Source organism: Solanum verrucosum, unplaced genomic scaffold, assembly GCF_900185275.1.
Source record: "Solanum verrucosum unplaced genomic scaffold, falcon-dt-bn FXZP01000667.1, whole genome shotgun sequence".
Classification (NCBI taxonomy): Eukaryota; Viridiplantae; Streptophyta; class Magnoliopsida; order Solanales; family Solanaceae; genus Solanum; species Solanum verrucosum.
Genome location: NW_026020491.1, coordinates 36,683 through 49,294, shown reverse-complemented (window position 1 = coordinate 49,294; position 12,612 = coordinate 36,683). Strand labels below are relative to the sequence as shown.

At 34.4% G+C, this 12,612-nt stretch overlaps 1 protein-coding gene across 1 annotated transcript; it reads left to right on the top strand.

Moving 5' to 3' along the window:
- The first annotated feature begins 4,844 nt into the window (after nucleotides 1-4,844).
- On the top strand, nucleotides 4,845-5,243 carry LOC125809554 (uncharacterized). The gene has a single exon (XM_049489145.1). It carries the CDS (start codon nucleotides 4,845-4,847, stop codon nucleotides 5,241-5,243), a length of 399 nt encoding a protein of 132 aa, XP_049345102.1.
- Nucleotides 5,244-12,612: the final 7,369 nt, after the last annotated feature.

Genomic DNA, 12,612 nt, shown 5'->3' with positions numbered 1-12,612 from the left:
TATAATAGTGATTAGTGGGTAAACTGAACCTTCAGCTTTCATTTCAAACATAATTGACAATAGATGTAGGCTCCACATAGATCGTTATCTTTTCTATAATACTATATTATGTAATTTCCTTAATTTATATTATTATATTTTCTTAATCTGTATATGTCACATCAATTGGGACAAAGGGAGTAACATTTATTATCTTAAAATTACATAAAATGTATTATAAATCACAATAATAACAACGTTAATATCTAAAACCTTATTAAATATTGATTGGCTGTTGAAATTCTATCTTCATACATAAATTGGGACAAAAAAAGTAACATATATTATCTAAAAATTACGTTAAAAAATACTATAAATCACAATTATTGTCAACTTAAATATCTAAAAACTTATAAAAAATTTGGCTGAGCCTTGAAATTGGGACAAAAGGAGTAACATATATTGTGTGAAAATTACGTAAAAAGTACTATAAATCAAAATAATTAACAACTTAAAAATATCTATAAATTTAACGATCCTTTCGTTCGTTACGGGTAGACCATTGAAGAAAGAAATTGGGTAAGAAAACTTTTAGATTAGTGGGTTTGAAAATTCTACGCTAGACCAATATCAAACGAACTATAAGCAAGGTAACGTCTAGGAAGATCTGGGAAAGTTCCGGGTGAAATATCTAAGCTTGAGTTGGTTTTTTATTAGCTAAGACATTAAGGAATCCATAGGACTTATAGAAATCAGTTTTGAGTGGGTAGAACTCCTGACATCAAACTTGGTATGAACGGTTTAGTTTAGAATGTCAAGGTTTGAAGGTGTGTTGCGAAATGGAGACTTTTGGGGAGTATTTCGAGTTTTCATCTCGTACAAGCTACTATGGGTGTCACACTGCTATAGCCGGGGAATTAATTTCTGCTATTGGTTGGTGATTTGCATTCTATCATAATTTTCCCCTAAATCGCTCATTATTCTACAAAACATATTTTGGGAAGAGAAAGAGTGACCTAGGGTGAATTTCAACCAATTCCCATCACTTTCATTGATAAAGATAAGTCAATTAGTCACATACCTAGGTATTTCGATTCTTTGGCTAGAATCCTTGTTGGGTGACTTTAGGGGAGGGTTTGGCTTGAGTTAATGGTGGAAGAATCATTGTTTGGTGACTTTAGGGGAGGATTTGGCTTAAGTTAATGGTGGAAAAATCCTAGTTGGGGTGGAGTGATTACGAGAATAGCATGAGATTAGAATTTGAGTATAATCCGGGTATTTTTACGCCATTATTCATTGATTGTGCTGTTTTGTTATTGTTTTAGACCAAGAACAACTCAAAATTCATAACAAAGGGAAGACTCAGTTCTATATAGCTTCCAAGGCTTGATGACATAAATGAGGGTTGTTTGTTTCTCGTTTATGTCATATGTGCTTGTCAACTGCTTCGCTATTGCATGCATGATATATGATTAGGAAAAAAGGAAAGAGCATGATTTGAAATTAATGTTAAATGTTGTCAATGGTTGTCCATGTTGTCTATGCATATCAACTCAGGGTGAGGACCGAAAGTTCGAGTTATGTTATAATTGTATGTTAATAACTTTATTAGTTATGGACTTGAATAGCCATTGTTGAACTTATGATGTTTCTTGGTGTGATCCTTGGGAAGGTAATTGTGGGTGATCAGAGTTTTATCAAAAAATATTAAGAAGGAATACCTTCAGGTGGATAATGATTGTTTAGTTTTCCAAATTTTGTATGTGTGCATATTAACTGCTTGTAGTATTACTGTGCAATGCATATGGGAAAAATATAAAGGATGAATGTGAAATGACATCATGCTGATAAATCTCATGTAATGAATTTGATTAATTTAGTTCTGGCTTCAAGTGTGATTGTTCATTGTGTTGTGCTTGTGTATGTTGTTTGTGATTGTTGATTGGATCGGATACAACACCAGTATAGGTTTACTAACAGTTGTCTTAGATACCACTTCTGGTACAAAATATCATTTAGTTGGCCCAGGCACTACGCTGGTACATTAACAATAGTTGGCTCGGGTACAACGTTGGTACACTAATAGTTGTATGCAGATTTCATGAGAGGACCGAGTTTATTTACTATGTTATCTTTTCCATATGTTGTTCCCTGAGTGTCTGGGTTGCTGTATTTAAAATGTTGGGATAGTCTTTATGTAGACCAAGTTTGCATGTTAAGTGTTCTAGATAAAAGACTAGGGATCCTTAGTGGCCTGGGTTACTGAAACGGTGTGATGAATCAGGTATGACTAGTTGTGATATGGTGATCATGTGAGACATGTTTTAGGCGAGTGTTAAGCTTGGGTAGGGTCTGGGAGTTCAGGCTATCTTATAAGTGGAATTAGAATTGTATTTACCTACTTTGCTAAATTGGGGTTGCTTATTCACATTTTGTATAATTGAAGTGTTGTTAAGGTCAAGGTTTTGGAATGGGAGCTAGAGTGGGACTAGTAGACTAGTTAGCAAAGTTAGTAATGATCTTGTATTTGGGAAATTTTTATGCGATAGAAAAGATTAGACTATGATTTGATATGAGAGTGGAATGGCCTAGATGGGGGGACTTGGCAGTGAAAGGAGGTGGGGTGACTTGAGATAGAGTGTATGGATTCCCAGGTAAATCTACTTAAAAGAAAGAGTGGTGACTTGGTGGATCGAGATCCTAATTTTATTTTCAAGTTACAAGTTTTCTTGATTATTTTATGATATTATATGGCGTATTCAGGTTGATCGATGATGCCTACTAGTCGTGTTGTTTGTACGGATACTACGCTTTCTATGTCACATGGCATAGTCTAGTTGCAAGATTCAATGATGTTTCTTAGACCATCTTCAACCCAACACCCAATTTTACACCAAATTTAGGATTTGGTGTAAAATTTGGTGTTTTGAGCTCCAACCCACACCAATTTTTACACCAAATTTAGTGTAACACTATTCATCACACCAATTCACTTTTTGAATATTTTAATATTATTTCATTATACAAACTTTTAATAAAGCATTATACGAAATGTATGTTTTAATTAATTCTCTTGTATATTTAATTATTTTTTATGTAATATTTTTATAATATTAATTTTAGATATAAAATTTAGCTTTTTTTATAAATTAATTTTTCTATATATGACTTTTTTTTAAAATTAAATTTATGTTAATTCTACTATAAATTATAATTGGATATAACTACAATTAACCTTCACAAAAATTTAAAATGCAAACATATAAATTTTAAACAAATAATACAATGTACTTAAAAATAACCAAAAATAATAAACATTCAACAAGTAGTAATTGACATACATCAAAATTGAAATATAAAATACATAGTTTTGCAATCTCGTTTTGCAATTATCGCAGGACCCTCACGTTTTTGGAGAAAAGAAGTGCTACATGATATATTAACTTCATGTATTATAATGCACAACATGATAATTGAGGATGAGCGTGAGCTTAATGCACTAATTCAAGATGCGTCGGGAGGTCCAACTCCGACCGTAGAAATGACAATAGATGAAAATTATCAATTTCAACAATTTCTAGCTCGATATAAAAAAAATAAAGGACAAAGAAGCTCATTTTGAATTACGTATTGCATTATAGAGTATTTATGGGAGTATCGTAGTGATCTTGAAAGTTGAATATTTATGTAGAATTTAAAATAATTTTTTTCAATTATGTAATGTTTATTTAATTGCATTTCATTAATGATTTCACTTTTATTTGTATTATCCATTATTATGTATAATGTATAATATTTGCTAGCAATTTATATTATTTAAAAAATTATGGTACAAAATAATTTTATATTAAACGATTATAAAAGAAAATAATATGAATTATATATGGTGAATGTTTTAAAAAGAATTTTTTTTATGAAATAAGAAAATATAAATGAAATAAGAAATAATAATATAATAATGAAGAGAGAGAAAAATATTCCTTTTTGGTGTAAAATTTGGTGCAGTGGGTCGGAGTTGATTACACCAAAAATAGTGTTGACACCAAATTTGGTGTTTGGGTTGGAGATGCCCTTAGGTGAAGATGGTGATGGTCTCTGACAACTTTCACTTCTCTTTCCTCAGAGTGGTAGTTATGTCTTATTTTCTTTCATAAATTGTACTTTTTAGAAGCTTTTGTGCTTGTTTAGACTAGTTCCTTGGGGGAGGGATCAATATATTTTCTTTACAAATGTATTTTGGTGTTGACAAATTGTGAGTATTTCTATATTTAAATAGGGTGATTAATTTACTGTTTTTCACTTTCATATTACATATTTTAAAGGGAAAAAGGACAAATATACCCCCGAACTTTCGAAAATGGTTTATCAATACCCTTCGTCATACTTTTCGTTCATCAATGCCCTTGTCGTCCAATAATCAGTACACATTTACCCCTCCCACTAACGGAGCATTAATTGTGTACACGTGTTGCAATCCTATGCCAAACCCGGTTGACCAATTTTTTTACCCAAATTTCAAAAACCCGCCCATAACCCAATTAACCCACCTGATTTACTCACAAATAAACTCTTTAAAATCCTGAAGAAAAATCCTAAAGTTTATTTATTTATGTTAAACTTTAGCCGTGTTTTAAAAAAAATATGATTATAATAAGAATTTTATTGTAATACTCCTATTAATTAATGTATTGTTTTTGTAAAACTTAATTTTTGAAATTATTTTTTCAACAACTTAACATACTAATCACTTTCCCTTAACAACGTGGGTCCCACATTTTTTATTATTGTTTTCTGTAATTCTTCTTCTCTAATTCTTTTGTTAATTTCTTGAAAATTCTTTTTCTAATGTTCCTCTGGTTCCTGCAATGAAGAAGGCATCAAAATCATCACCTCCACCACTCTCCTCCTCCACTGTTGCCGCCGCCGTCTTAGAGCAGCCTTTTCCTTCCCTTCCCACACCACCACCCCACCCAACCTACTCCTTATCTACATCATCTACAACACCTCCCCCTTCCCGAAACCCTTATCCTTTACTAACTCCTCCTCCCCCACCCAACTACCCGCCTCCTTTCTATTCGAATTACCATTTTAATTTCAGTCAGTCCAGTTATGGTACTAGATCTATAATCTATCAAAATCAGTACCCTCCTTATTATCATCCTCACAGTAATAACGGATGGGGTGGGTATCGACCTCCGCCGCTACCTCCACCGCCCGTTACCGACAATGCCGTATGTGGATTATCAAAATGCGAAGAAGATTAAAAATAATGTTAATGTTCATAAGGATATACTATCAGGGTCTTGATGAATTCAATAAGGATTTTCATTTTTCTTTAGGATTTTAGAGAGTTTATTTGTGGGTAAATCGGGTGGGTTAAATGGGTTATGGGTAGGTTTTGAAATTTGGGTTAAAAAATTGGTCAACTTTGGTTGTGATGTAGGATTGCGCCACGTGTACACAATAATTGCTCTGTTAGTGGGAGGGGTAAATGTGTACAGATTATTGGACGACAAGGGCTTTGATGAACGAAAAGTATGACGAAGGGTATTGACATACCATTTTTGAAAGTTCGGGGTATATTTGTCCTTTTTCCCTTTTTTAAATTGGAAGTAAGAATTCTTCTATTGAGGTGTTAGAAGTGGTGCACGCATGACCCGTGGGTTAGGTCGTGACAATTTGGTATCAGAGACCCAATTACTGGTCTCCCAATACAAGAGAAAATGTTGAATAGAGTCATGTAGATTAGTATGTTGACGTCCACATATAACCGTTGGAAAGCTATGAAACATTCTAGGAAGTTGTCTCATTTCTTCACTCTTTTCATGTGATCTATCACTTTTGGTATGGGTTGAGTCCAATTGGTACCTCCAGATTCATTTGGTGTCTCAACAAAGTAAACTAGATGTCGTCGTCGCGGATGAAGGGACACAGACAAAGAAGAATTTGAACTAGAAGGTTCCAATTAGTATCCGACCTTAAAGGTCATGTGAATTCATGGATGGTAAGTCAGTCCTCATCCATTACGTGAATATAATGGAATCAACCTGATTTAATTTAGTGTTAAAGCTTGATGATTGTTATTGTGTGTAGGGTATTGCCTAATTAAATGGAATTGTGTGAGATGTAATTGCCTGTATTTCTATGAGATTGTGGACGGTTGAAAGTTATAACTTGATTATGTCTAGTGGTTTAGTGATAAATTTCTATGTGATTAACTGAACGTTTTTGTGTTAAAATTTTTCCATGGACTTACATTGATAAAAGTGGTAAGGGGGAGGATAAATTATGACTATAGGAAAGCTCTGATTTCAAGATAGTCAGGATAGGTTCGAAACTATATGAGAAAAGATTATTCTGGTATGATAGTAGGAATGTGATGTGATGAACAAGTTATTATTATGCATTGTTGGGAATGATTCTGGGGATATTTTCAAGGCAATGTTGTGTTTTCAAATGTTGGAATTGTTAATCGATATTGGGGTATAAGGCACCCAGGATTTTTTTAAAAATTTCTAGTCTTTAGAGCCTTCATGGCAGGACTCATCCACAACAGCCCTCCTGTTGTGGTGGGAATTTTCCCACCATAGCGGCAGATGCTATAGCAGGAAAAAATTCATGCTCCATTTTCCCCTAGTTCGTCTTTCATTCCTAGGACATTTTAAGTCACTTGTTTTTAAGTCCATACCAATACGGAAATAGTATAAATTTAACAAAAACAACCATAGCATGCAAATATCCATAATTAAAAGATTAGAGCCAATATTTGTGTTCTCTAAAACAAGAAAGCAAGAAAAAGAAAAGATGCCTTTGTGCCCAAACATGGCAAGCCCAAAATAAGTTTTAACGTATCCAAAGGGGTGGATCCTAATCAGCATCCTCAAGATCCTCCGAGGCTTGCTCAGTAGTCCATGCCTTTGTACGAAGAGGGAATTCCATGAAATCCTCTTGTGTAAGTGTAGGGAGCTCTTTCTCATGGCGATGCATGTGAATATGACCTTCATGGTCATCCATATTCAAGCTATCAGACACTCCCGAACTGTGTTCTTCTTCCTCTCCTAAGCCAGTTGTCAGTGAAGCCTTTTACTCTCATGGGTAGTAGGGATTGAGGTTGCTGGTCTGGCTAGGAACTCCCACTTATCTCTAGATGGCGGTGAAGTCCTCATCCACATGGCTTATAGAGAGCTGGTGTTGGATCTGGGCGGTGGGGGTATCTGTCACGACCCGAGAGCATCCCCAAGTCGTAACATGCGTATTCGACCTCTCGGAGGTCTCATACAAGCCCTTAGCATTCATCACATTAGATATGTAAAATAGTGCGAAATTAAAAACTCTTTAAATAAAATCCCATAAGACTCAAAGGTCACTTTTAAAACATCATTCAAAAGTACACAAGCGGAATACTAAGTCTCTTAGACATAAACGTGAAAACATACTAGGGACACGGCCCTTTACAATCAAAAGAAGTCTATTAAGTCTATTACAAGAAACTTATCATAAAACTAGAATAGAAAAGTCTTGTCCTCGACATATGAGGACATACCACAAGATCTTGGAAGAACTTCAAGTTCCAAGCTTACTATAGAACCCGCTTACTTTCCGGAACATACACTTGTAGAAAATAGAGAAATATGGAATTAGCACAATTAAGTACTAAGTATGGAGACCATGCAAAAACATGCCAAAACGGACATTTACAAGGAATAAATGCTTTCATATTATTTTGATAAAACCTTCACTTCACAAGTATAAGAGACATAATACAAGTCAATGTTCACATATAAAACCATAGCCAACCATATACATACTCAACATATATTCATATACAACCCATGCTTAACTTTAAAAGAACACACGCCATTTCATTACCGTATGACCTCTACCTAATATAACCTTAAGACACACTTGAGTGAGACAAGAAGTGACCACCCATACAACCTCTTCAAGCACACTTAAGTGTTCCTCAAGATTACCTTAGATAAGGACATTTCATTTATAACATAACATCAATAGACCAACATTCTTTAAGAAACCATTTAGGAGACATTCAAGAACATAAGGGGACATTCACATAATAGTCGTTAGACTTAGGGAACTCACTTTAGTATTTTCAAAGCCTACTCGTGCCATGTGTAGATAGCATCCCATACTACCACCTACACTTTGTAGAACCTATCCAATAACTAGAGTGCACATCCCACATGATGGGAATAGGCATAACCGACATAGACCATACTAGCTAGGCATGGAATCCGGAGTCTATCCTACTCCGTGGAGGTTGTTCTACTTGCCAAAGGTAGAACTAGTAAGCAACCCATGTAGGCACATGGTTTAGGGGATGTCCAAGGAAGTTCATTGTGCCTAATCTCATACTTAACTAGGCCACCTTCCTAACCACATCCACTCGGTGCTAGCCTTGTTTCCCATAGAGTATTCAATCACATATGTACTTAGAGAGGGTTCCTTTTCTAGTTCAACCAACTCATAGTACCTCTTCCCAAGAAAGGCCCCATCTCTAAGTCATGGCCGATCAAGGTTCATAAGGATAGCTCATTTGACTTTCTTAGATAAGGATTTTCATGCCGTTCCGGCTCCATCCATCTCTAAGTCTATCATCTCACTCAAGAAGGGAACTTCACCCTAAGGCCCATCCTTCAAGGTTATACATTTACTTAGGAAAGCTAGACTTATGAAAAGGCACCATTTCTTAGTTCTGCCGATTCAAGTCTTGGCCTAGAATTCCTCTTTTAGCATTTATAGAAAGGGCACCATTTCTTAGTTCTAGCCCACTTCACACATTCATGCATTCAAGACTTTAAGTAACAAGGAGGGACACGTTAGTCTACCAACCAAGTCACAACATTTTCATTTAAGGATACTTCATAATCCAACATCTTTTCATATATACATCATGAGAAAAATCATACTTTAAATCACAATGCTATCCACTTTACATAGGATCATCACAAGATCACATAAACTCATTCACATCATACCTTCACACATATAGCTTCACATAAAACTTTACATATAGCTTCATATAGGACTTTACATATAGCCTCATTCATATATAATAATATAACAATACAATAACACTCATATTATGCCCTTCATGGCCTCAATTCACAATAATACAATATTCCAACATTATGCAACAACTTCCCCAATGCCTGCATGGCTACAATTCACAATAATACCACACAAGAACAAGATATAACACTTCTACCAAAGGTGGATTCAACCTACCAACAACAATCGTCACATATGGACATTTAAAGAGAACATACTTTCAATTACCCTACAATAACACTTTGTATAAGATCACCTTATAACCATAAGAATACCTTCACATATTTACCTTCACATAGTACTATAACACTTCATAACTTGATAACACTTTAATTCAATAGATAATGCCTACAAGGCCATATTCATAATACAATCCATAATTAAACACCTCCACTATAAGTGGATCAAACCAAGGAAGAACAATTATATCAATAATATGAGATTAAACCAACTTACCATCCTCCAAAGCCATCCTCAACATTAATCAATAGATATAGAAAATCATAAACATCAACAATACAATCTATTCTAAGCATAAATTCATCAATACCCAATCATTATCAACAAACCCATTTCGTAAGTCAAATATAGAAATTTGTGAAATCAAGGGTTCATGAGATTTTTCACTCAAAAACATCAATTTAATATCAACAATATCACAATCCATCATTTAAAACCATTTAATGCAAGAACCCTTGAGTAGAGTAACAAATAGAAGTTTTTCATAACTTTTGAGAATTTGAAAACCCTTTGAAATTGGTTCTAAAGCGAAAACTAGCTTTAGATAAAGAGCCACCATACCTTAGTATTGAGAAAACCCACGAAAATTTGATGCAAGAAACCTTCAATTCGAAACCCTAGCTCCAACTTGACCTTTGCCTTCAATGGTGTTCTAGAGAGAACCCTTTTTTTTTGAAGAATGAATTAAAACAAACCTTTTTAAAAAGTTTTAATACCATATATAGAAATTAGAAATAATATAAAATATACCCACTTTTTAATTTAACTAAAATTAATATTTACGAAAACGCCCCTTGCCTACATGGACCTACCAAATAAAACTAAGGCAAAGTCCAATTTTTATTTTGGAAAATTTCATAACTCCAATTTATGCTTAAACTTTAAAAATTCATACGTTAGGCTCTAGTTTCACCTATCTATTTTTAGGGTCGCTACAGTATCATCACCATCATCTCCTTGTTCCCCTTACCTATTGAAGCCTAGTTGTTTCCCTCATCGTCCATATTTTGACTTTTCTTACCCTTGGCAGCATTTGGTTTCATTCGAAGAGGGTGGAAAAAGGGGATTCATGCACATCTCCTCATCAACATTATCAATGACACCTACCCGCTTGTATAACGCGGTCACCAGTCCTACTAAAAGGCGCCTTCTTGTTGCCCCAATAAAAATCATTCCACTTGGACACTATTTTTGCCTCATATCTAGCTGAATCCCCTAGATAGTGCAGGCCACCACTAGTGCCTAGGATAAGTCACGCCGGAAAGATTTCCCAACGGAAAAATCCTTGAGCCACTAGTGGCAGCCAGCTCCTGGTGTTGGCAGTGAAGTAGAGGCTAGTGATTCCCTTGATGGTGGGCCAATAGACTTGAGGTTGAATGATTTGAGTTCTTGATGAGTTTTCTTGAAGTTTCGTTCTTAAATCGTTTACGATGAGTTTCGTGAGTTCTTGAGATAAGTGTTAAGAGTTTGAGGGTTGTTTTTGATAGATTTTTTGTGAACTTATGTTGAGTATTTGAATCTAAGAGAGTTTGGAAGGAATCATTCAATTCTAGGCAAATTTGGGTCAGAAAATGAGCAGAAAAAATTTTCAGATCGTTCTAGGGGAAGGGGAAGTGCGCTAGAATGAGGCCTCTGAAGTTCAGGGGTGGCGCCCCGCGCCAGCAGTGAGCCAGGGTCGCCTGCCTCCACCCTTTTTTCGTCATTTGTTCTATCTAAGTTACTACAAGAAACTTGACTTTTAACGACCATTTCTTAGCGAAGGGTAATGTTTCTGGTCGCTATTGTTTTATGTTTAGCGACCGGATTTTTTTTCAGTCTTTATAAGTGTAATTTTAATTCGCAATAAAAAAAAATATAAATAGCCTGTCGTTAAGAATATAACTTTGTGTGATTAATACAAAACTAACCTAAATAAAAACGAACCAGACTTTTTTAACCTTTTTCTCTTAAACTAATTCCCTCAGCGTGAAAACCCCGCCACTCCCACCCCAACCAAATAAAATTATCAAAAAACCCTATTCCTCAAACACCACGATGCCTTCCTCTATGGTGGAGCTTTGAACTCCCATTCTTCATTGCAACGACTTGCCTTCTCTGATGGCGATTTGAACTTGGACACCCACTCTACACATCTGGTGAATTTGTCTTGGCTTAGGGTTTGTTCTCCTTCTTGTCAAGGTAAGTTTTTGATCATTTCTTCTTGAAATTATAACTTTTATCGTTGTAGAATTTTCTTTGAAAATCAAATTGGGGACATTCAATTTGAAAATTTTCAATTTTTGGAGCAAAATCTATCCATTTTCGTTGATTTTTCAAGTGTAATGCTAAATTTTATGAATGAGGTAAATACACTTGACCCTTTGCATAACCTGACTCTCATTTTTTTCTCTTCTCTGTTTCTAGTGTTTATCATCATATTTCTATTTTTTGTTTATACTTTCTTTTGGATATGTGATTCATTTACTGTTTTTGTGTTAAAATTTGTCTTTTTCTGAATGTTTTTAGGCTCTTTAGCTAGTTTTATGATATTTGGGTAATTTTTTTAAAAAATAGTTGGATATCTTTTGTTGTGAAATGAAATAGTTTATCGTTCATGTGATTTATTATGTGAATTTGAGGTCAATTTGGCTTATCTGTAATTGTTGTATTGTGCAAATTGTAGAATTTGGTATGCTGAATATCTTCTATAAAAAAACAGATGCATTCATGCTTAATAAGGTTATGTTTGGCATATAATTTTTTTTCTTTTCAACTGTACAAGTTGTCTTCCAGATATTAGATTTTGAGAAAATTATGTGAGTTACCTATTTTAGTGTATCTGATTGATTCGTGATTGAAAGATTGTAAGAATCACGGGTAGAACATTGAAATATCGTTGTTGAATTGTCATATATATAGATGATTTTGAAATGATATGCTTACTGATCATAGTTCTTGCTCTCTAGCTTATTAAAATATTAAGTTGTTTATGAACACCAAATCTTCTAATTGAGTGTCATTTTATCTCTTGAGATAACACTTCTTCCCATGTTATGTGTTTGATCACAAGTGATGTTAGTGGTAACAACAATTTTTTAAGAACAACAATTGAATTTCACATCCAAAAGACTCCTTTAAAATCTGTATTTTAGAGTGTCATTATCAATAAAATAACTTGACAGGCCATGGCCGGTCGATATTGATCACACCAATCTAACAACAAAATGTGGATTGCTACTATAAAGTAATACAAATCAAACCAAGTCTTTGCCTTCATGAACTCTTTGAAGATCAAACAATCAACTTAAGTCATGAAGAACTTAGCGTAGTCTCAGATTTGTCTAT